Source organism: Pangasianodon hypophthalmus, chromosome 15, assembly GCF_027358585.1.
Source record: "Pangasianodon hypophthalmus isolate fPanHyp1 chromosome 15, fPanHyp1.pri, whole genome shotgun sequence".
NCBI lineage: Eukaryota > Metazoa > Chordata > Actinopteri > Siluriformes > Pangasiidae > Pangasianodon > Pangasianodon hypophthalmus.
This window is the reverse complement of record NC_069724.1, coordinates 8,863,584-8,888,703: the sequence shown is the minus strand read 5'-3', so window position 1 is coordinate 8,888,703 and position 25,120 is coordinate 8,863,584. Positions and strand designations below refer to the sequence as shown.

General features: G+C 39.8%; 1 protein-coding gene across 10 annotated transcripts in view; it reads right to left on the bottom strand.

The window, feature by feature from the left end:
• Window positions 1-9,779: 9,779 nt before the first annotated feature.
• The window catches only part of ncam1a (neural cell adhesion molecule 1a), a 253,408-nt gene continuing 238,067 nt past the window's right edge, over window positions 9,780-25,120 (bottom strand). For 7 of the 10 annotated variants that reach the window (XM_053240085.1, XM_053240086.1, XM_034311068.2 and 4 more), the window contains 4 exons: window positions 23,505-23,712; window positions 21,509-21,625; window positions 18,872-19,306; window positions 9,780-13,582 (listed from right to left, as the gene is read on the bottom strand). In XM_053240085.1, the coding sequence (XP_053096060.1) occupies window positions 13,480-13,582; window positions 18,872-19,306; window positions 21,509-21,625; window positions 23,505-23,712 (863 nt within the window). In that variant the 3' untranslated portion in view covers window positions 9,780-13,479. The remainder of the gene's footprint in view (window positions 13,583-18,871; window positions 19,307-21,508; window positions 21,626-23,504; window positions 23,713-25,120) is intronic. The other 3 variants (XM_053240090.1, XM_053240091.1, XM_026938997.3) reach the window with 1 other exon arrangement.

The following is a 25,120-nucleotide window of genomic DNA, read 5'->3' as shown; positions in this document are numbered from 1 at the left end:
ATACCATCAAAGCCAAGTTTACATGGTTTAAAATATACAGTATGTAAGCTCTGCCTTGTCTATCTTTAGAAATAAAACCTCAGATCTAGAGAGAGAGAAACTATTAGTAATGGGCCTACAAACATCTGTGTGAGTCTCAAACACTGACATGAAGCAGTTAGTATTCCAGATACAGTGATATTAAGACACTGTATGTCACTGCACTCCAGAATTCTGAAAGCTGATTGGCCAGCAGGTGTTGATTCATTTTCTATAACAGCAGCTCTGAGGTAGTTTTGGCTGCAAATCTATTAATGCACATGTTCTAATACATCTAATTCACAGGGGCTTGTATAGCAGATGCCACGTAATACAAGACTAATAATGCATACATTAAAAATGTGTTGTTATTTAACAAAGAAAAACACTATTATTGTGTGTTGATAATTGCTGATATGGTGAAGGTTTCTGCAAGGAGACGTTTATTTAACATTTGTGCACGGAGACTCCAGTGTCAGTGCATTGTAAAAGTCAGAAGAAAAGCTGTTTTTGTGATGAAAGGCTTTGCACTTTTTCAGTGACATGAAAAGCTTATTTTTTATCTTATTGACTTCAAGAGAGAGAAACAACACAGACTAATAAAGGATATACAGCTGCTGTAACATAAGTAATAACAGGAAGTAACTTGTTTGGTGGATATTCTACAACACTTACAACATTAAGTGTAACTATAAATGAATAAATAATATGATGTCATTTTTTAATAAATAAAAAATAATAAATAAAATTTAATAAATAAAAAAGCTAGAAACCAACAGGATAATCTGTAATAGTTTACACACAAGTGGGCAGGTGCATAATAACATTGCACAACTTTTAACTCTGGTTGAACAAGCTGTGTCTTTGGACTTACAACACAGTTAAAAAAAGAAAGGGTTTTGCAAAAAATCATATTTATATAATGTTCCACTTCCTCCAAAGTGAGGCTGATGTGTCAAGCTTCATGTCTGAAACTTTGCACTGGAGCTACAAGTCTAATGTAGCTAACAAATAATGAAAATCTGTCTCTCCCAAAATATTACATCTTCATATATTTTTTTCACATGACATCACTAAGCTACTTATTTTCATTTTAATTAAACAGGTTTGTAAAAGTCTGCACTTACAACTTTATGTTCAATGTGTAACATTATTATCATTCACCTGTCTAAGTGGAATGATACAGAATTGCACTAAAAATGTTGGGCAAGATGTCTGCCCAATAATATTACAGTGTTTATGTTTATAGATTTCAGCAAGTCACACTGCATCCTAAACCACATCAGCAGGTCGGTGACACTTTACTAAGGAACTGAATGTGGTTTCGGGCAGATAGCTACAGAAAAAGATTTTGTTTGATATAGGCTTCTATTACTTGTTGCCAACATTAGCCAGACTTGGCTGAACAAATACATTTGGGATGATGGGGACACTTGTGTAAATGTTTTTCATTACAAGTGATTTCTTTGGAATTGGAAGTTAGACCACAGTAAATTTTTCATTCTGCTTATTAAAAAGCCCTTATTCTCATTCACTCTTTTTTTTTACTTATTGATATTGCTTTTGCCTTACAGATCGAAGAGGAAATATCAGGTCTATCTGAGACACATGACAGTCTACTGTGGAGACTTTAGGTATACTGGAACCAAAACTAGGTTCCAAATAACACAGTGAGTGATGTAACAGCAGCATGATTTAGGGTTGGGATCTGGATATGAAGCACAGTGTTCTTGGCTGGAATGCTACCTGGCTAGAACTGTGGTGATTCAGGACCAAAAACACTGAAGCCATTGGAACTACTTCTATATAAGAAGTCAGGAGAGTAAAGCATGGAATCCGGATCTCTATTTTTAAATAAAATGTAGCAAAAAGGCCTTAATTTTTTTTCAGTAATGAATAACAAGGAGAGGGCGTTGTTTCCTATTACAGGAAAATAATTAATCATGGGGCAGTGTGATGTGGCCCAACACAAAAGAGTTACTGTTACCACCCCAACGTTGATTATTTCCCCCAAAATGTTTTTTTTATTCCTCTTATATCACAGCAATTTGTAAATAATGACATTTTTCTAATTAAATAAGTCATTTTTTAATCTATTTATAGTTACACTTAATGTTGTGGAATATCCACAAAACAAGCTAGTTCCTGTTATCACTTATGTTATTAAAAAAATCTTTTTTTCACCAGCCTCTTTTCTCTCTCTTGAAAACAAAAAATGTAGTTTGTCTTGTTACTGAGAAAACACAAAGCATAGTAAGCAAAGTCCTCTGCCCTGAAGAATTTCCCATTGCAGAAAAATTAAAGGAACAGCTTTACCTGACTTTTACAAAACACTGACATTAGACACTCCTTCCATTAATGCCAAAACTGCTTAATCAAAAATGCTTCAAGAAAACTTCATCGTATCAAGAATTACACACTTTTTAAAATCCTGTTATGTGGAGCATCCACCATACAAGTCCCTGTGAAAGATGTTACTATAGAAACGATAACATGTTAGAATGAGTGCATTAATTTAAACCTGTGATTTGCCTTATGGCTGAACTACTGTCAGAGCTGCTGTTATAGAAAAGTAATCACCACCGATCAATCAGAATCGAGAATTCAGCAGCGTTGTCTGTTGGTCTAAGACTTTAATGAGTTCTAAAGCATAAGCTGGGAAGACAGTTGGATTATGTTATGAGGACTGACTCCTGGGACACTATCTGAGTGAAAGATCCAAACAAGCCTGCGACTTTCTGTGGTCACAGGTCAGGCCATTGTTATGTGGCGGGGGTTGGGACAACCGGCTTCAGGGGCTCTGCTGGTATGTGTTGGTTGAAAACAGGCGACAGAAACTACACGATTGTGAATCCCGGTAAAGAAATGGTGTTCATGGGTAATTTCATGACTGCAATGCCCTTTAGCTCTTGTAACTCTTAAAATGAAAGTTTATTGAAAATATTCTCCAACAATGAATCTAAGAACATGTATTAAACATTCAAAAATGTGTTAATTGATATATCAACTGTTTTCTCTCATGTTTGAGAGTAACAGGGTTGAGATTTTTAGCCTATATTTAGCAAACACACACAATGTGTTTAACAAGCATCCATGCTAATGGCATGAGGACACTGGACATTCTACTAATTGACTCAATGTACATTCTACTTAATAATTTACTTTCAAAATATAAATTGGGTAACAGAGATGTGCTTTCAAAGTGAATTTGTCAGTCAATATCACTATCACAGTATCACAGTAAACAAAAATAAAATATTATTTCTCATTATATTTAAGAAATTCGGATTATGCAACTTCCTGTTGAACATGTGACTTGTGGAATATTCCAAATATTTCATAGGGGTAACAGGGTTGAGTGAATGTTGTGGGAACTGAAATGTACATTTTTTCATAACCTAGCATGACATTCTAAATGGATTCAAACTGTAATGCAAAAAAATAGGTTTTGGAAAGATCTTAATGATTATATAAAGTAAAATATAGTTACAGTTGACTGTGACAGGCAAAAATGTTTTCTAATTACTGTTTTCAGTTATTTATCTGAAATGTCCACATAGGTTGTTGTGAGCACCACTTTAAATGTAAACTTTAAAACGTACTTGTAAATGTAATGTCAGTGAGAATCAATAGGTACCTCTATCATAGAATCACCCTCCTACCCTGCATAGTGCTTGTTCACGACTTTAACCAGATGGTGTTTCCATCTCCAACGTAATTCCCTCCTCTGTAAATTCCTTAAAATCAACATCTTGAAAAGTTTAAGGCCGAAGCATCTAAACAGGAAATATCAAAAACAGCTCAACGAGTGAACACATGCCCAATGTTTGGACGAGGGAGTGAGTCACGTACATAATTCGCACGGCCAACATTACATAATCTACTTAGAGCCAAAGAGGACTCGGACGGCCTAACACTGTGGCCCAATACTGCATAATCTAACCAGACACCACAGCTCCTCGACAAGAACCCAGAGGACTTGAGAGACAAATTTGTGGCATTTGAGGTCATTTTGGGACAGCACTTGTCTCTGGCTGTCCTTCCTGTGTATTTCATAACCAGGCAACAAACCACAGCCACAAAAAGGCCGCCAGATGTGGCCTAACTGCAGGCAAAAGAAAGCAGCATGATCACTGCCAGTTCCTATCATATTCCTGTCACCATACAGTCAAATTTCCACTCGTCCAGAGAGTCAGCCAGTGTTGTGTGTGTGAGTGTGTGTGGACCAAGCCAATTCTTCTCAAAGCCTCAACTAGCAGGGATAAATTCTGTAGTTCACTAAAAGTCTATAAGCTTAATTAACTCTTGATATTGGATATAAAGTTATCACAAAATAAAAAGCTGTCCACTGGTTTAGGCAGCAGGATGATGAAGGTTATTTGTGTAGAAATTTGGGTATAAACCAAAAGCTCATGTTGCAGTGAGGACAAACTGTTCAAAGATAGCGCTTTTCTGTCACCTAGTGGTAATATTCATGAACTGTAACTGTTATTTTTTGTTACAGGCAACCGCATGTCTGTGCAAGCATTCGTTCATTTGACTGATTCATTCATTTATTATTACCTTTCTTTCAATTTTGCATTGCCCCCCAAACATGGTATACAAAATACACCAAACCACTTTTAGTCCACATTATGGTAACACTATTAAAGTTCCCTTGACATTATTTAACACAATAGTTTACACGAACAAACCATTGACAGCATTAATACAGCATTAAAATTAGGGAACATTAACAAAGTAGGGTGGCAAGGTGGTGCAGCAGATATTATTGCTCCATCGACACATTGTACAATAAGTGCTGCAGCCGCAAAGCCACCAGCATTGTGGATGACCCCTCCCACTCCTCGCATGGACTTTTTACTTTCCTGCCATCTGGCAGAAGGTACAGGAGCATCCGTTCCACCACCAGGTTCCGTAATAGATTCATCCCTGAGGTAGTCAGATTACTCAACACCTTACTGCCTCCCAACGCTCACCTGGACTAATCAAAGCCCTAACCCAGTATTACTCAATACCACTGCACACCACACTTTACAATGCTGCATTAAATAGTTTCTATGTATGAGACTCTTTTTTGCTGCTAACATTGCTGCTACGTTGCTGCCAATATTGCTGCTACATGCATTGCTTCTACAAAGGAGTATACAGCCCATCGATGCAATAGCTTTCCCACACAACACTGTTCTGTTGTCACTGCACTGTGTTTCTATTGTACTGCGTATTTATTGTTCTGTGTATTTTGTTCCATGTAGTTGTCTCACACTCATATCACACTTGTGTATTTGTACTTTATCTAGTCTTGTGTATTGTACTATTGTGCAATGTTAAGTGTCACACCATAGTCCTGGAGAAACAACATTTTATTACGATGTACACTCGCCACCCACTTTAATAGGAACATCTGTACACCTTCCCGTTTATGCAGTTATCTAATCAGCCAATCATGTGGCAGCAGCACAATGCATAAAATCATGCAGATACAGGTCAAGAGCTTCAGTTCACATTAAACATCAGAATGGGGAAAAAGTGTGATTTCTATGACTTTAATCGTGGCATGGTTGTTGGTGCCAGATGGTTGGTGTCTGGTTTGAGTATTTCACAAAGTGCTGATCTCCTGGGATTGACTCACACACAATGGTTTCTTGAGTTTACACAGAATTGTGTGAAAAACAAAAACATAGAGTGAGTGACAGTTCTGTTGGTGGAAATGCCTTGTTGATGAGAGAGGGCAGAGGAAAATGGCCAGATTGGTTTGAGGTGCCAGGAAGGATATAGTAACTCAAATAATCACTCTTTATAACTGTGGTGAGCAGAAAATCATCTCAGCATGGACAAAACATCGAACCTTGAGGTGGATCGGCTACAACAGCAGAAGACCACATTGGGTTCCACTCTTCTCAGCCAAGAAAAGGAATCCGAGGCTATCATGGGCACAGACTCACTCAAACTGGACTGTTGAAGATTTAAAAAAAAACCTACCTGGTCTCTTTCTAGTCTTATTTGACTTGACTTGACTTGACCTGAATGTGTGTGCATTCTGTGATGGGCTGGATCCCCATTCAGGGTGTACTCCCACCTTGCGTCCATTGTTCCTGTGATAGGCTCTGGATCCACTGTGACTCTTACCAGGATAAAGCTCTTACTGAAGATAAATAAATGAACTAACATAAATGAACTTGCTCTGTAACTTGATTCAGACTCAGTTCTGAATTTTGCTACTTCACATCCACAAACATGTTCATTAAGGTGTTGTTCATGTTGTTCACTGTTAAAGTAATTAATAATTGATCATTAATGCGGGTGTTGATTATTTGACTTATTTGGTTAAGCACCACTCTAGTTTGTGTGTGTATGTATGTTGAAGTTAAGCTCTGCTGCCACCTGGTGGTCACAATGTAGAAGACATCTATCTGATTTCATGTAGTACCTACACTGATCAGCCATATTAACCACCTGTCTAATATTGTGTAGGTCCCCATTGTTCTGCCAAAACAGCTCTGACCCTTCGAGGCATGGACTCCACAAGACCTCTGAAAGTGTGGTAGAGTGTGGTATCTGGCACCATGTCGTTAGCAGCAGATCCTTTAAGTGCTGTAAGTTGCGAGGCTTCCTGAGAACAACTGACAGAGTTCTGGACTATAGCCTTAAGTCATATGATCCAGGACCCATGGCTAGCTCTAGGGTGGTTAAATTATTTAGGGCACCTTGTTATTGTATGGGTATGTTAGCATTTTTCATGCATTAACATGGCTGATTCATCATAAAGAGTTTAATAGTCAGATGATGATTTGAGTCAGGTGTGCTAGAGTTAACCAGGCGTGGCCTTTGTGCCTGTCTGTCACAGTGAACAAGGCGTGGCCTTTGTGCCTGTTAGTCTCAGGGAAAGATGAGTTGGATTTTGCACCTGTCCATCTCAGTGAAGGAGGCATGGCCGTTATTCTTATCAGTCTCAGTATAGGAGGCATGACCTTTGTGCCTGTCTGTCTCAGTAAATGAGTTGTGGTCTTTGTGCCTGTCTGTCACAGTGACAAGGCATGGCTTTTATACAGTGCTGTAAGTTGTGAGGTGGGGCCTCTATGGATCAGAGTTGTTTGTCCGGCACGTCCCACAGATGCTCAATCAGATTGAGATCTGGGGAAATTGGAGGCCAAGTCAACACCTTGAACTCTTTGTCATGTTCCTTAAACCATTCCTGAACAATTTTTGCAGTGTAGCATGGCGCATTATCCTGCTGAAAGAGGCCACTGCCATTAGGGAATACCATTGCCATGAAGGGGTGTACTTGGTCTGCAACAAAGTTGAGGTAGGTGGTACGTGTCAAAGTAACATCTACATGAATCCCAGGACCCAAGTTTTCCCAGCAGAACATCACACTGCCTCCGCCGGCTTGCCTTCTTCCTATAGTGCATCCTGGTGCCATCTCTTCCCCAGGTAAGCAACACACACACACACCTGGCTGTCATGATGGCCACATGATGTAAAAGATGGCCAAATGAAAATGTGATTCATCAGACCAGACCACCTTCTTCCATTGCTCCATGGTTGAATTCTGATATCTCATGTGCCCACTGTAGGCGCTTTTGGTGGTAGACAGGGGCAGGGCCGGCCCAGGCTCTGTTAGCCTAATCATGGGCTCTTTTAGACACTTAGATGTGAAAGCAAGCAGCAGTATAACTGAAAATAAAACAATATTCTAGAAGCTTAGGTTTATTTTAAAGAAAATATACTGCACTTAACTTGCACTGAACTTAAATAAAACAAGCAAAAAATGGCCCATAGTGTCCATGCCAGTTAAGAGGCTCTAAATAAGCTATTTCCAAATAGTAAATAAACATCAATGGCTGGCATGAACAGTTGTAAACCTATGATTCTTACCTATATATTGCTTTTTTCTGCTCCTCTGCACCGCTTTTTGCCTTGTGCACCTGATAATTTTGTTCTTTTTCCACTTATTTTTTCAACATTTGATGAGGATCCGATTATGCGTAGCGTATAATCACGTAGCGCTAGCGGCATAAAGAATGCGTATGGTGATGGTGCTGGCATGCATAACTAACGCATTATGGTGATGTATCATAATCACTTTATGATGCAGGCAGTGTTTAAATTAGTTCAACATGACTTGTTGCCAACTCATACGTTTTTTTTTCGACTGTCAACTTGATGTTATTGTAAACATTTAAATTTTATTAGTACTAAAAGGATGTTAATTGGCACTATTAATTTTGCTCAATATATGGGTATAGCGGCACACAGTCGTCACGAGAGGGTGCACTTCCAACAAAAAAAAAACTTTTGTGCCTCTTGTGTCATTTTGCACCCTAGGCAACCGCCTATGTCACCTATGCCATGGGCCGGCCCTGGACAGGGGTCAGCATGGGCACTCTGACCAGTCTGCAGCTACGCAGCAAACTGCGATGCAGTGTGTGTTCTGACACCTTTCTATCATAGCCAGCATTAACTTTTTCAGCAGTTTGTTCTACAGTAGTGCTTCTGTGGGATCAGACAGGCTAGCCTTTGTTTCCAGACGCATCAATGAGCCTTGGGCGCCCATGACCCTGTCGCCGCTTCACCGGTTGTCCCTCCTTGGACCGCTTTTGGTAGGTACTAACCACTGCATGCCGGTAACAGCCTGCGAAACCTTCCGTTTTAGGGATGCTCTGACCCAGTCGTCTAGCCATGACAATTTGTTCCTTGTCAAAGTCGCTCAGATCCTTACACTTGCCCATTTTTCCTGCTTTCAACACACCAACTTCAAGAACTGACTGGTCACTTGCTGCTTAATATATCCCACCCCTTGACACGTGCCAGTGTAATGAGATAATCAATGATATTCACATCACCTGTCAGTGGTTTTAATGTTACGGCTGATTGGTGTATGGTTTCCAATCCCAGTCCAGTGGACAGAGTTGAATCTGGAAATCTTTGGCTTCCTGAAAACAACTGACAGAGTTCTGGACTATAGCCTTACGACATATGATCCAGGACCCATGGCTAGCTCTAGGGTGGTTAAATTATTTAGGGCACCTTGTTATTGTATGGGTATGTTAGCATTTTTCATGCATTAACACGGCTGATTCATCATAAAGATTTTAATAGTCAGATGATGATTTGAGTCAGGTGTGCTAGAGTTAACCAGGTGGGGCCTTAGTGCCTGTCTGTCACAGTGAACAAGGCGTGGCCTTTGTGCCTGTTAGTCTCAGGGAAAGAGGAGTTGGATTTTGTACCTGTCCATCTCAGTGAAGGAGGCATGGCCATTATTCTTATCAGTCTCAGTATAGGAGGTGTGGCCTTTGTGTCTGTCTGTCACAGCCAAGGAGGCATGACCTTTGTGCCTGTCTGTCTCAGTAAATGAGTTGTGGTCTTTGTGCCTGTCTGTCACAGTGGAGGAGGCATGGCTTTTATACAGCATAAAGAAGCTGCAGTATATTTGTGGTCTGCTATACTAATGCACTTTCAGAAATGGCCGCTATAAATATCTGCTCTAATATTGAGTTCTTTCCGCAACAAAACTTCCATTCCTAATGAGGTGAACTGCACATTCGGGGCATTTTTATGAGTTATCAGATGCCACCAGGCGAAGTGAAAGCTAAATGAAGTGTATCATTTAATTACTTAGCTGGGCCTCATTAGGTCCTGGTAACTGCTCATTGGCTAAATATTAGCCTGTAGGAATGACATTTCAGTAGAACATTTTATATTTCATCAGGCAAATGCATTTTTCTGGTTTAAAAAAAGCAAAGCAGACAGATAAGAGCTTATTGTTTCCCATTTTATTGAACACAAGAATTTCAGACGGAATGAAAAGTCAAAATGGTTTGAGTTAGTACTCAGTATTTACACCAGTGAGAGAGAGAGAGAATGGAGGAAGAAGGTGGCACCGGTGCATGATGGGGTAAAAATCTGTATACAAGAGTGAGAAGGCCCCTGCAGCTGAGAATGGATGGGTGGATGAGTGTGTGAAGAGGGTTTTGGGAGGAGAGCTATGATTGATGAAGCAAGAGCGTGTGTGAGTCAGCTCTCAGCCAAAAGACAGCATCAGTTATGGACTTGTTTGCTTGGCTCAGAATGCGAGCTGTTGGAAACAAACTTTTCTGCCTTTTTGATGGTTTACAATGTTGGAATGACATGAGTGCAATAAACTGCTAGCATGTAAACTCACACAGAAATTGGTCCCACATTGAATGGTGTCAAAAGCCATTTCAATCTCCAACACGTCTTCAATCAGAGAAACACATGATGACATCATGAGGTGCAGTTTCTGGTTTCATCATATACCAGAATTCTACCAATGAAAAAAAAAAAACTCAAAGGAATAGTTTGGACAAAGATTTACACAATTTTCCACTTGCCCGAAATGTAGTTAATCATTCAAGACATGTTTGGCCTCTGAAGTTGCTTCTTTAGTTTTGCATTGGAGCTAAAGGCTAATATAACTAACATGGAAGCTAAGCTTAATCAGGATTCACCTCAAAAGACATACAGGTAAGTTGGATCAGTAATACCATTTGTAATGAAAACAGTTTGACAAAACAGAATACGTCTGCATAAAAAGTATTACAATGGAACTATATTAGCATCTGAATCACTTTGAATGTACAATTCCACATAAAACTGCAGCTTTATGTCCTGAGGGAGCAATTCTTCAAGATGGCTGCTATGACTCTTTAGCTTTGTATCCTCCTTTTGTCTGTTTTTTTTTTACATAGAGAACAGCATGTCAGAAACCATGTAAGTAAGTCTGTTTGACACACTGAACAATTCAATGTAGTCTGAGGTGAATATGTAATGATTTAGACAGAAACTAGCAGCTATAAACATTCCTTAGTTGTTAGCTACATTAGCTTTTTGGCTCCAGTACTCCCAAACAGGAAATTTCAGACAAATTCTTGGCCGGTTGAGCTCATTTGTGGTAAAAATGGTGTACATTTCAGATATTTTGCCAAACTATTACTTTGGCCTGTGTGTGCAGAACACATTAACAAACCAAAAATGCAACAGCAACTTCAGTAAAACATCAACGTCAACTCAAAATGGAAAGTGTAGGTCCTTATTGAACATCACATGCTCGTTGCTGATTGGCTACAGCATGCAAGAGTCTAAGAGATTGTGAAAAACGGATGATGTAATTTTAGACATGCCGTCAGTTTTGCACAGCATTAATATGAGCATGCGAATGCTGAAAACCCGCCTAAAGGAAGCTGGGTTATTCAGAAGAAAGAATTACTCCTCACTATAACAACGTCGCATTAAATTGTTATGTTTACTTATTGTTACTTATTTTCAACGAGGACCTACCTTTTCCATTTTGAGTAAATATTGATGTGTTTCTGAATTTGCTGGTGTGTTTTTGGTATTGTTGTCGCATTGTTGGTTTGTCAATATGTAGTGCACTTACGGGCCACCATACTTTAATGTAATGTAAAAGAATAACCAAAAAAAGTGACAATGTGAACAGACCACATTTGGACAGAGCACTCAATTAGACCCATAAACAACAATGAAAGTCTTTTGTCACTGTTCTTCATTTAACAATTTACTAGCAAGCCTCGACACCAATGACATCTAGTTTAGAATACATTGCATGCTTGTTTCAGCTTTTTAAAAAATAGTTGTTATGGACATGGTTACATTTTCGACTGGACCACAGCAATGCTGATCATGGACAAGGGACTCAGGCAGCTCGACCAATTGAAGTGAAGGTGACGTGTCTGCATTACTGGCGAGCTTTTCTGTCCTGGGGCACTAGACGACGAGGTGTTATAACATTTCTGATCGTGAACGTATGATCTTGTTTTGCATCAGTTAAAGAGAGGCAAGTCGTGAAGGTCTTGAGCTTGCTACTAATCGATCACACCCATGTACACTCTCAGACCTCCGAAAGTACGCAACACAAACACGCTGAGAAAAGAAACGATTATATTCACAGTTTACAGAGCAAAACCGTTTCCCAAGACAAGAATGTGATTCTGGTCCCAAACTACCTCTGCTACTCCCCCAGTGGTACGGACCGACCGAACCACTCAGACTACACACTTTTTAACATTGAAGGCACCTTCTCCTTTGAATCTTGACAAGTTTTCACGTATATTGGTTTGTGTCATTATTTTTTCTATGTAATTTTATGGAGATGGAACATTATCTGTACTAATAGCTACACCTTTCACAACCTATGGATATTTCAAGTCTATGACAAAGAACACACTGTATTCACACTAGGATATATCACGCATTCACAGTGCACAAACTTGCAGACTAAAGGAATTGGAAAAACAAATAAAAAACTTTTTTTTTTTATTTTTGACTATTCAGTATTTTGACTGGAGTACTATGGCTTAAATAAAGAAAACAATATGGCCATTTGTTTATTATGCATACAAAAAAGGCTTTTATAAACTAAAATTCTGTATTCATTTTTCTTTGTTAGCGTTTAAATTGAACTTGGAGGTACTGTTTTTCAATTATCCAAGCTGTGACCATTGCAGCAGTGGCCTTGTACCCTTTAGGAGCCATTTGATGGTTATGTCCAAACACTCTGGTTTGGTCCTATCAAAGACTGAAATCTGGAGAATAAAAGTAAGCTCGCTTTCTGTTGATGTACACAAAAAAACAATTTAGAAAAGAAACAGAAAAGAAAAGCTGGACGTGATAACTAGGTGTCGCTATAAAATGATCGCAATATCGGAACCTGACCTGACTACGCCTCTCAGTCGCTCAACTGTGCCTTCATTTGTTTCATTGTGTTTTAATGGGAAAGCTTTTTGCTTTGTGTTCATCAACATAAAAAAATATAAACTCAGGGTCATAATGAAAACAACAACAACTGAGGGGCATTATGGGACAAATCGGCAAAGCAAGCATGCGAGCAATCTATTTCTAATTCTCAAAAATAAACAGTGAAAAAATAAAATAAAAGCCAATTACTTTTATACATTATTTAAACACAACAAAACGGTTAAAAAATTCCCCAAAATCCGTGTGTAAAATAATAAAATAGGGCAATACTGCATGTAATAAAACAGTACATAACTCAAAGATGGTAAAAGTATCGACTACACGTGTGCACAAAATAAAAGGCATTATTCAGGAGTAAAGCTAACGTTCCCCGTTATTAATTATTCACACTGATATTACGCTTCTCTTCCGAGTAAAAGACAGCAGAGATTGTGCTGAGGAGGTGAAGTAGAGTGCGCTAAAGGTAAAAAAAAAAACCCTTCCTGCTGTATCTGAATACGGAAAAACAGAACGAGAAATAACATTCAAGAAGAAACAAAAAAAACAAACAAAAAAAAAAACAATAAAAGGCATGTGCACGAGTTCTTTAGGTGCTCTATACATCTACAAACTCTTGTTCTGCAAACTCATAGAAGACACTGACTGAAGAAAGGAACCCTTTTTTTTAATTAAACCATTTGTTTCGATGTGGTGGTGACACTCGGAGGCCCTCGGATCGCTGGATCACGCTTTGCTCTCGTTGCCGTTTGTCTGCGGGGCTTCGTTGGGGACCGTCTTCACCTCAGTCTCGGGTGCTTTACTCTTCCCATCTTCAACAATCTTACCACTGGGGAAAGAGAGAGAGAGTGATAGAGAGGGACTTTGTGAGCTATAGCAATCATTCTCATGAGTACACTTTAGTGTTTTGGGAAATTTATCCCAAGAGAAACAACACATTTCACACATTTATCCCGACGTCAGAGACAGACCATTACAGGTCTTTTTATGAGAAGACGAATCCAGACAGAATGATGTGATGTTGATGCGGATGACAGAGACAGTTACTGTGAGCGAACAATAGCCAGATGATAATGGCGGCTCTCCCGCAGAAGCCCAGAAGCATCTATACAAATGTTAACCTTCCCTTTGCTGTTTGTTCAGTGTGCAATAATTCACTGACACGTGAAATGGTTTTTCTCTGGGGGATGGCAGAAACAGCATACAAAGGCACTGCAGTATAAATTGTGTACAAATATGAGACAATAAAGGGTCTACGCCTGCTAAGAGAAGTTTTTCCCACATGATTTCTCAATGGACCAATTCATTGCCAAGCTAAATTGGCAGTAATGGAATTGACTAGCCTTGTACCAGTGTGCCAAATCAGTCATAAATGGATAATGAATCATGAAAATGAATGACGAGCCTTGCGAGAGGAAAATTGGGGGAGACGCCACTAATTGCATGTCTGACATGTTTCCTCCCTTTAGACATGCCGCTCTATTTTTAGGCCATCTGACCTGCAGCTATTAGCCAGTTATGCATGGCTGCTCGCTACAAACATCAAAAGCAACGTGAGAGAGGCGACTGTTCAACTTTGGCTCCCATCAAACCATAACCTGGGACCTCCAGGATGCTCTCATCGGCCTCTACGCTTCTCCACACCCATCTGTCTCAGGCACAGAGGGCTATTGTGGTGAAGAGAATGGGATCGGTGGAGTGAGGCCATCTCCTGTTACCATGTACACCATATCAGTGGTACGACACAATCTCAGCCAGGGGCTTTGTCAGGCTCTGCGGGCTTAGCTTTTGTTTCCTGTCCCGAAAGGGATCTGCAGTGCTTGGGACAGAGGCGGAGTATCATTAACGTCACCATAGCCGGCAGTTGAGTATTGTGACCTTCATCATAATGAAGTCTGAGTCTGGTAGTGACTAGCAAGAGTGAAGAGGCACTGGGTGGCAGTTCCACAATAATACGCTTTGTTTAGAGGCTTTAAAGCAAGAATGAAAGAGCAAGAAAAAAAAGTACACACATCTACTTCTTAGCTCAATCAAATCCCAGTAGGGAGACAGAAAAAAAGAGAATTTTAACTCAAAAACCCCTAGCGTATATTGTGGCTTCATGCTAACAGCATAAATGATAAACAGCACATTCCACCCTGCACTTTTAATGCCCAAATAAGATTTATGAATTTACAGATTAAAGTTCACCTTAATAAAGTTTGCTCAAAGCCAATGTAACCACTAACCAGAAGCAAATGTGCGTCTTTCTCAACCTGTGTCCTTTTCCCTTCACTACATTTGAAAAAGCGTAGTTTTCAGGTAGCTGTTGTGTCACAGTAGAAATGGGTCAAAAAATTGTACAAGCTATGGCTAAAGTGCACATGACACGTCTGCTGAAATGTAGTCAGTCAGACAAGATATGTTTAGCATCTAATACTAATCTATCACAATTATATTAGACCCCACATCATAAAGCTTGAAGCTGGAATTATGAAGTTGAGAGGATTATAATATAGTTTCACTCTGCATTCAAATTTATCATTATATATATTTACAGAAAAGATTTTGGGTGAGACAGGCTTGCATTACTTGCTTACAAGTAAAGATGCTAAAACGAAAGATGCTGATCATTTAAATCTGATTTTTCAACAAATTGTTTAATCAAAGTCACCATTTACATAATGATTATCAGGAGAACATCCAGATGAAGATTATCCACATAAAAAAAAAACCTAAAAGTGCAAAGTCACCTACTTGCAGTAGATCTAAATACCATTGCTCAAAACACTTTAGGAGGTCTGAGACGCATTTTAGTGAATGCATCTGTCACACCAAGCCACACTGGACAACAAAAACCCCTCCCAATAGTTGATGCACTTACTTTATGAAAACTGATGTTGCCTCTTTTTAAATAACTAGCGAGCTCATGATTTTTGATGTGGCAACTGTCATCAAAAAAAACCTAACAATTAACAACAAGTTGGTGTTCACATGTAATGACCTGATTTGCATGTTAACACACTATTGGATTTTGGTTTGGCCAACCTGGGATGCATTTCCTATAAGTGTAAACATGGGCTGTGGTTAAAAATCAGAAGATACAATCCTGGTCAGGGTTGAGGCGAATCCCTGGCACACTGCGTGCTAGGTAGGGAATCACTGTGGATGGGACGCCATTCCATTGCAGGCCACCACACACACATTCACGCCTAGGGGCAATTTCGAGTAGCCAATTGACCTGCCAGCCTGTTTTTGGAAGGAACCCAGAGGAAATCCACACAGAAATGGGGAGAACATGGGGAGAACCCAAGCCCAGGATTGAACCCAGAACTCTGGAGCTGGAGGCGACCAGTGTGCTGCAAATTCCAGACATAATCCAGAGACTCACTGACCAGGTGAAATGGTAAGCTCAGAGAGAGCGAGAGAGAGAGAGAGAGACAGTTGCACTATGGCCAAATCATATCAATTCATTCCATCTGCATTCACAGTCTGACTCCATATTCAAGCTGACCTCCTCAATAAGGCAGGATCACAAGACCTCAAGAACAAAGAATAGTCAGGGATCCATTTGTTCTATTAAATCTGTCGGTGTTTTACTGCCTGTGGTTTTACTAAGGCCCAGAGCTGAGGCAGGCTCAATTCTCTCTGTCATCAGAGGCAGGTGGTGAAGCCCTACTACAGGGGAAACTCTCAGTAATATCCCTTCTAGGATCAGATGACTGAGCTGGGCTCAGAGGGAGGGGGAAGCAGTATGTGATGTACACTGACTGATGTGCACACTGACTGATGTCAGAGAAAGCAAAGTGCTCCACATAAAGAAGATGAGAGAATTCTCTGGAAGTCTGTGTTAAATATTTAAAAACTTCTTAATCCTTAGTGGGGTCTCCCAGCAGCTTCCTTTGTCCTTCAAAAGTATAATTTGGGTACTAAAACAGTACTCTACATCTGTGTGTGGCATGCAAATTAATTGCTTCTTGTGTTCACATAAACACAGTAAACCTAGAGTTGTATTCGGATCTCAATACACAGTTCTCCGCTTTCTGGCAGCCAAGGTCATTTCCAGACGATATCAGACTGACTGTTTAAAAGATACAACTAGATATGTTTGGTTTGTTTATCCTGTAAGTCGCATGAAAAAAAAAAAACAACAAAGCCCCATGATTATGTAAGCTGACACAGCAGGCACAGCCTGACAGTAGCAATAGTGGGCACGCTGACGACGAATCACCTGAGGGAGCAGAGATAGTACCCCACCTCCCCGTCACACTCATTAAGACAAATCTCTTTCTCCATCAAGCTTTAGCATCGCTTCAATCACACTTCCACTCGGGATGCATTAAGACCACATATTGACTTTTTACTGTGCTCGTCCGTTTGTGAGTGCCGTGGGCATGAGGGAAGCTAAATGAGAATAAATGCTCTGATTTATTTATGGCAGGAGCTTCCTGTTTGCAGTCACCTCTCTCAGATAACAGAGGAATCAATTAGTTCATCCCTGAAAACAAACCCCCCAAAAGCCAACCAATTTCACACTTTCATAATGGCATTTGCGTTGAATACCTGCCACAAATGATCCAATTTTCACCAGTGGCACAGACAAGTGATGCAGTGCAGCTCTGTTTAGGAACACTGTACATCAGGAGGTAAGAACATACAGTAATGGTGGCTACATGAGGATCCAAGATGCTTGTCCTGATTTTGCCAAGTGACAGGTGTCCCTGGGTCTACAAGGTAGTAAATGGGTCTACAAGGTAGTTTGCTAAAACAAACTTGATCAACAATAGACCTTCTTTTCTTTGGAATAATGACCTAATTTGCATTAAAATAGATTTTTTAATTTATTCAATATTCATAATGCCCTGTAGACCCTATATAGTTCACTACATGGCTAATTTTTTAGACCTAGTTTGTTACATTGAGATAGCTAGTTTGCTTTAAGACAGGATTTTACGGTTTATTTCCATCACAGTTCATGAACATTTGTCTAGGTCAAGGTTTAAACTGAAGCTAAATAAACCAATGAACCACATTTTAACGTATTATTGCGGTTAGGAGTAATAAAGTCATGATCTATCGCAAAGACAGCAGGACCCTACATCTGCATTTTTTTACTGTGATTATATTAAGGGACCGCCTTTTCCAGTTACATCTCTACTAAGTATGTGAAAACAGAACAGAAAAACACACGCCCTATCGTCGCAAGTTCAATTCCTGCTGATGCCACAGCCATCTGTGGCCTGGAGCCAAGGGAGAAAAATTGGACATGCTTTCTAAGTGGGAGGGATGACATACATTCTGCTGTCAATCACAGTGACACTAGCCAATCTGTGAGCCCATGTATGCAGAAGAGGGCAGACAGCACCTGTGATATAGCATGAGCAACAGTTCTCTGAGGAATACACGCTAGCCTTCACACTCCCCTGTTATATGATAGGGAATAGCTAGCTGATGGGTAGGAATTGGCAGGTGACCAACATGGGGGAAAAAAATTATACTGAGTAACATTATGGCCTAATGGATAGAGAGTCGGACTTGCAACCCGAAGGTAAACCTGAAGGTCGTGGATTCGAGTCTCAGGTCCAGCAGGGATTGTAGGTGGGGGGAGTGAATGACCAGCGCTCTCTCCCACCCTCAATACCACGACTGAGGTGAGACCCTTGACCAAGGCACCGAACCCCCAAACTGCTCCCCGGGTGCCGCAGCAAAAAAAGGCTGCCCACTGCTCCGGGTGTGTGTTCACTGTGTGTGTTTGTGTTCACTACTGTGTGTGTGCACTTGGATGGGTTAAATGCAGAGCACAAATTCCTAGTATGGGTCACCATACTTGGCCACAAGTCACTTCACTATTCACTATCAAGTTTGTTTTTGGCTGATCAATCTTCTTGGCTCAGGTACACATCACTTGGCAAAATCTGGACATACATCCACGATACTCTAATAAGCAGTAACTGTTTCAGGCCTGGAGTGGCATTTCCTCATGAAACGCACTCATATTGGTGAAATGAGGAGACGCAAAGTGAATGAATGAGGGGAATGAATGCGAGTGTGTAGATTATTGAGGGAGAAGAGAGACCAACACTAACAAAGAAAGTGAAAAGTGGTGAGGACAAAGACACACACACAACTAGAGCCATACTCGTCCTGGCTGGGCACAGCTGGTGCGCTGGTGGAGTTGGAGTCATTGGCCAGATCAGCATCTGACGCGTGGTGGGCTCCTCCATCTACCTGCGAGACTGGAGTTGAACCTGTATTTTGGATGGCATCTGTAGCATTTTTGGGTTCGGATGAAGGGGGAGTGGATTTGGGGGTTTCTGAGGGCCAAGAAGCCTGGGTGGAGGGACCATCACTCAGGTCCACCAGCGGGGTGTCAGCAGGCGGGGAGGTAGGAGAGGTTATGCTGGCTTTGGGGGCACTAGACTGAGGAGGGGCTGTGGTTTTGGGGTCAGGTGCAGGGGCAGTGCTGGAGTTGAGGGTGGTGCTCTCACTAGCAGGACTGTCAGTGACTGGCTCTGAGTTAGTGGCTAAAGAGGGGAGCAAATCCACTACTGTGGCAGAGGTGTCAGCAGCATGCCTAAGAGGACAGGGGGAGACGAAAGAAAGGGTGAGAGACAGCGACAGAGAGAGTGAGAGAGAGAGAGAGAGAGAGAAAGAGAGAGAGAGAGACGGCCATATTGTCAAAAAAAAGAGTGGGAGGGAAGTCAAAGCACACATATGAATACAGAGTAAGTGGGGGTGGGCGATATGGAAAAATCATATCACGATACTTGAAGATATTGTCACGATACACAATATGTATCATGTTATTTAGGTTTGGAATAAAGTAGCAGCAAAGAAACAGAACCACATAAAAATGGTGACGGTAAAGTAGTTTCTAAAGTCCTGAAACCTGATCATTTTTCCAATCATGACCATCTGTTTCGTGCATTAGTTGCAGATCATATGAGTGGGTTATGATGGGGAGAGTGTGCCTAACTCAGGGTAGAAGCTGAGAGAGAGATGGGAAGACATCAACAAATGAGCCACCATCTGAGTGGGAAAATAGGCAAAGCTAAAGTATTAACCAGTGCAACAGACACTGAGGCACTAGTGAAAAATAACTATGACAGGAACAGACGCTTCGTGAATTACAGATTTTGAGGGTGAAATCTGCATTGAAGCCATAAATGCTAGCTTCGACCCTGAACTATCTGCGCTGAAAGCCAGTGTGGCAGCATTACTCTTAATTGTTTCGGAAAATCCTGAATATGAGAGACCTTGTCAAAAGATAATGCATTAAGCAACAATTCACATGTGGTTTTATGTATTTACAATATGAATGAAGTCACTCTCTTACTGAAAACATTTAGCTAATGTTTGCTGACATGGAACCACTACTAATGGAAAAAGCTATTAATGTTTTCACTAAAGGCAAGGTAGCTACACAACAAATGTAGCTCAGCGACATTGACGCAATAACCATAATGAATGCTATCATTTCTGCCAATTAAAATATTAGCTAATTGTACAAAAAAGGTCTCATTAACAGCCAGTAACCTTTTTGAGTCATATTTCTTGCTTCCTACATCACTAAGATATTACTGGTAAGTATGGATAATTAAATTAGCAAGCTAATACTTTGCTAGTGACACTGCTGCTTTGCTAGCTAGCTAATACTTTGATGGTGACACTGCTTCCCCAACACGTTCCATGATAACTTTTGTACAAGTGTCAACTTTTCAACACTGGAAGTTTTACATGCGAGAAGTTGAGCCCGTGTGAAAGGACAAGATTATCTTTTCAATTAGCATGAAAGTATTGGCACTGTATACTACATTACTGGAAGATTAACCATTGGTCTTCGGACGCACTCTTTCATCATTTGTCATTTACAGCTCTCTGTGAGCTTTTCCTTTTACAGGGTTTTGTTGGTGTAACTAAATGTAAATCAGCCATGCCTTGAACATGCTTGGTAATTTACAGGTGACTAGCATTATCAATATATGCATGTTAGCATGAAGTAAAGCAACAATATAAGCTTGGTGGAACTTTCTAGCTTGGTTTGGCTCTACCACTTTACTCAAAGATAAGTGATAAAAGATAAATGATTCCCAAATTGGCAACTATTTTCATTATGCCACACTACTGTCAGAAAAGGAATGTATGTAATTCATGCTAAGTGAAATAATTTACTGTGATATTGATATGATAGTCATATTGCCCACTGCCCAAGTGTAAGTAACTGCAACATGCAATTTAAAAGTAAAAAAAAAGAAAGAATACATCTATGCTTGCACCTTGTCAAACACTCATGTCTAAAGACATGCTCAGCTAAAACACAGAGTAATTAAAGCACGCCATGGCACTTCTGTGATAAACACTACATGACTGGAAAGGCAAACACCAGACTTGGGGGTGTTCCTTCCCTGCAAGCGAACAGACTAATCACACTAACAGCAAGACCTCTCAGTGTCTGAATCATGTGCAGCATTCTGAGCATAGCTCCTTCTCGTTCACTGACCACGCTTCACAAATAGCTCTCCAGCAGGTAATGTATTAGCTTCTATTCAAATCACTCCCCACGCTCACTATTCTGACATTGATGTCATTAGCTGCCTATTCTCATGAAGCCACTTCTTTGAAAATAAGCCTTAATGCATGCCAAGGATTAGTGACCTAGACCACCATTAACTCCACCTGAGAGCCCTTTTCCTTGCTTTCCATGCATGAGTTGTAACTTCTGTGCATAGGTGTGCAGGCGCGTGTGCATGCGCGCATGTGTGTAAGAGAGACTCACTCAGGGTTGGTAAGTGGGGTGGTCTCATTGGGTTCAGTGGGGATTCCTCCCTCATGGTTGGGGGTGCGCTCTTCCTCGGTCCTCACTTCCACTATGGGCTCTTTAGACTCATCTTTCCTGTAAGAGAATAATGGACAAAAGATCAATATTTGTCAGATCCAGTATAGTGTTATGATCTTAGATATATATTAGTGAGCTAAACAGCTTTACAGATTCTCGAAAGAGCAATACAGTTTCTTTTTGTGCTATAAAATAAATAGTTGTCTATGGATGTAACTTAAAAATGCAAATATAACTAATCTGTCTACATGTGCTGCAGTTTCCTGCAACACCACCAAATGTTAGACATTTTATGTGTAAGTATCTAGTGTCTAGCTTGTATTTTCTAGTGTTAGTTAAAAGTTAAAGCAACTTTAAACTATTTATTTTATCAGGTATAGGTTATACAATAGAGGCAATTTAGTCATATTAAGGAAAAAAGAGCTTTGTTCGCTCTTTGTTAGTCATCAGATAGCAAGCCTTTTAAATTTTTAAATTAATGTACCAAAATCAATTATATTGACCAGATTCTGTTCTCTGTGAAAAAAAATATAGATATTTTTTCCCTTTCCTGTATCTCATAGAAGACTTAAAAAACCTAGAGTTACCAAAAATTGAGAGAAGCCCATTCAGGTCAATAATAGCTACATCTATGGTGATGACCCACAGTCATTAATTTGTTTTGGTATTATGGTTCAATTGTGGATGCTCTTCTTTTTGTTTTTTTTGTTCCTATCTTTTTTTCTGATGTGCCTTTTAACAGTTGGCATGAAGTAATCTGTGATTGGCTGCAGTGTCACAAATGAATACATTTAAACAGAAGTTTAACAGCATCGTGACCTGCTTCCAACTTTCTCTTCATTAGCTAAATAAATGTTCTCATGGTATAAAGTATCTCATGGTTCCCTGTTTGTTCATAACCGACTTGTCTTTGTTTATGCCAGGTAGTTACACAAATAAGAGAACATTAGAAAAATGCCCACAAACGAATTCAACAGGTTCTAAAAACGTTAGATGGATAAACAGTATAGTACAGTATACAACAAGTATAGTGTACAACAATATAGTAATTTTTGTGTGTTAATTTTTTTTTAAAGAAAGTTTGTTCTGTGGAGGTTTTACTGATGTGTTTCAATAGCATGAGTTACCACACAGTGATCTGTTACTACTTCTTCTTCTTCTTTTTTTTTTTGCTAAAAATTACCATTCAATCTGAAATGTTATTACCATACACAAAAAGGACAAAATGTATGAACATCGTGCATAGCCTATAGTGTGAGATTTGAGACATATATTTCCAAAAATATTCTTAAAACACACAGAAAACTCAACAGTTCTAGAAAGCAAAAATCAGAAAACATTTTTCTAACCTAAAATTTGTAGCTGGGTCAGGGTTAGTCATTGTATTTTTAGTGTTTCTTTTCTAGCTTATTATCAGGGATATGGTTGACTCCTGAAGCCATTTCACTTTTCAGATTCTAGCAATGTGATTAGCATAAAACACCACTAGCTTTTAGCTCAGGTTAGCCTGGCCAATTTCTTTATAGTGCTGTTCATCTCTATTGTTAGGTTTGTAATAGGCAAGATTTCCCTTAATATACTGGCTATAATACCACCCTGTGCTGTACTCATACAGAATTATACCATTTACAAGCCAATTTCACTGTAACAGTTAACTTAACTATAGTGATTTTATGCTTATGACATACTGTAGAGACTCCACATTATTCTTATTGTAACCTGCATGATGGTGCCCTACTCTTAACTCAGAGTGAGCAACCCATCATATTACCATTATTCTCATTCATAGAGTCAGATAAGCTCCAATCAGGCCTGTTACGAGTTTTCCTACAGAGCTGATGGAGATGATAATGAAAGAGGAGGTCTGATGGATGGCGCAGTGCCTGTAGCACAGATTGACACAAAACTGAGGGAAGCAAAAAAATGAAGTGCTCACGTGAAAGCTGCCTTGCCCTCTTCAATGTCCTTGCCCTTGGCGGCGGGGCCGGACTTGCCACAGAAGTTGACGGCAATGCACATGAGCAGGCCGCATTTGTTGAGGAAGTAGCAGGTGACGTCCACGCCGACGAGCAGCAGGAGGAAAACCACAATGAGAATGCCCACGATGGCCCCTGTACCAAGCCCTGAACCACTGGCCACTGGATCTTAGGAAGAAGGAGAGAGAGAAACATGCTAAGTGTAGGTTCTTCGATGCACAAGACTTCATCTATGACTAGGTCTAGTACCAGACTGTGTATGTTCAGATTAGGATATTACATTACTAAAAGTAGTGATGCACCAAAAAATCAAGTTTGAAGCCGAGACCAAAAACATGAATCTCCAGCGTCAGCGCTTTGCAGCTTAGGTGATTACAGGAACTAAGTTGTTTCTTAGATGTTCCACAATATTAACTATAAACTGTGGTATAAGATTGTGTTAAGGATGTGCTATTATTGGAAAATAATCACATTCAGGGTGTTAACATTAACTCTGCTTTGCGCCAGGCCACGTTACACAACCTCTTCGGTGATTATTTTCCTATAACAGCACACTCCCCAGTGTTTTATTCTTTACATAAAAGGAATACTGTAGCATTTTTAACCTAACCTCTATCCCTCACATTTTACCGCATGATGATCCACATCTTGTCCTCGATCACCACAGACAAGTATTTCAACATTTCTTTGTACTGGGAAAATAACATAAAACTCACTGGAAGGATAAGGGCAGTTATTGAATTGTCAACAAATGTTTAAAAAATGTGACCCTATAACACGAACACAACAGTCTTACGAAACAGACATAAGGGATTGAGTTCCTCATGGGTTCTTTAAGGGTTCACTGGATAATTAAGGGTTATTAGCTTCCAAAAAAAAGTTCCACTTGGAACTCTTTCTCACAGGGAAACACTCTGTTGTAGGGTTCCACATAGAACCTTTAAGGATTCACCCAGAGGGACAACCAAACAACTTGTAATGATTTTAAATGTTTGAAAAGTGTATAAGGTTATACACTTTCCTCAAGGTTTTGTGGCACCCATGCACCATCATGCTGATTATGTTGCTAAAACCTAACCCCAAATAATTCCCTCTAAATAGTCCCACCTCTAAAAATATATTATACAGATTTAGAGCATTACACACAAATATATTTGACTGAAGAATTTAAGAAATCATTCCAGGAAAAAATATTTCGAGAACACATAAAAAAGTATCTAACATTTACTGACTGTCTCAAGACCTTTTCAGGTTTTTTTCTCAGAATAGAGCAACAGATATTAGGTTAGAAATACACTGGAGTGTTCCTTTAAACTAAATTTATTAATTCATGCTATTGCTGTGCATATTCTGACATTTAAAAAAGCGTGACTGGAAATTTATTGACTTTTATTACAGATTATCACTTAGTGACTTATTACTGATTATTCTCCACTTCTCTCTTAAATGTTGCTCTGTGTGACTTAACTGTGACTGATATCAAGATTAAGCTTTAATGGGGGAATCATGCTTAATTTGTATAGCGATAGATGACAATAAAAAAAACCCACCCTGGTTATGGGTTACTCAATTGGAC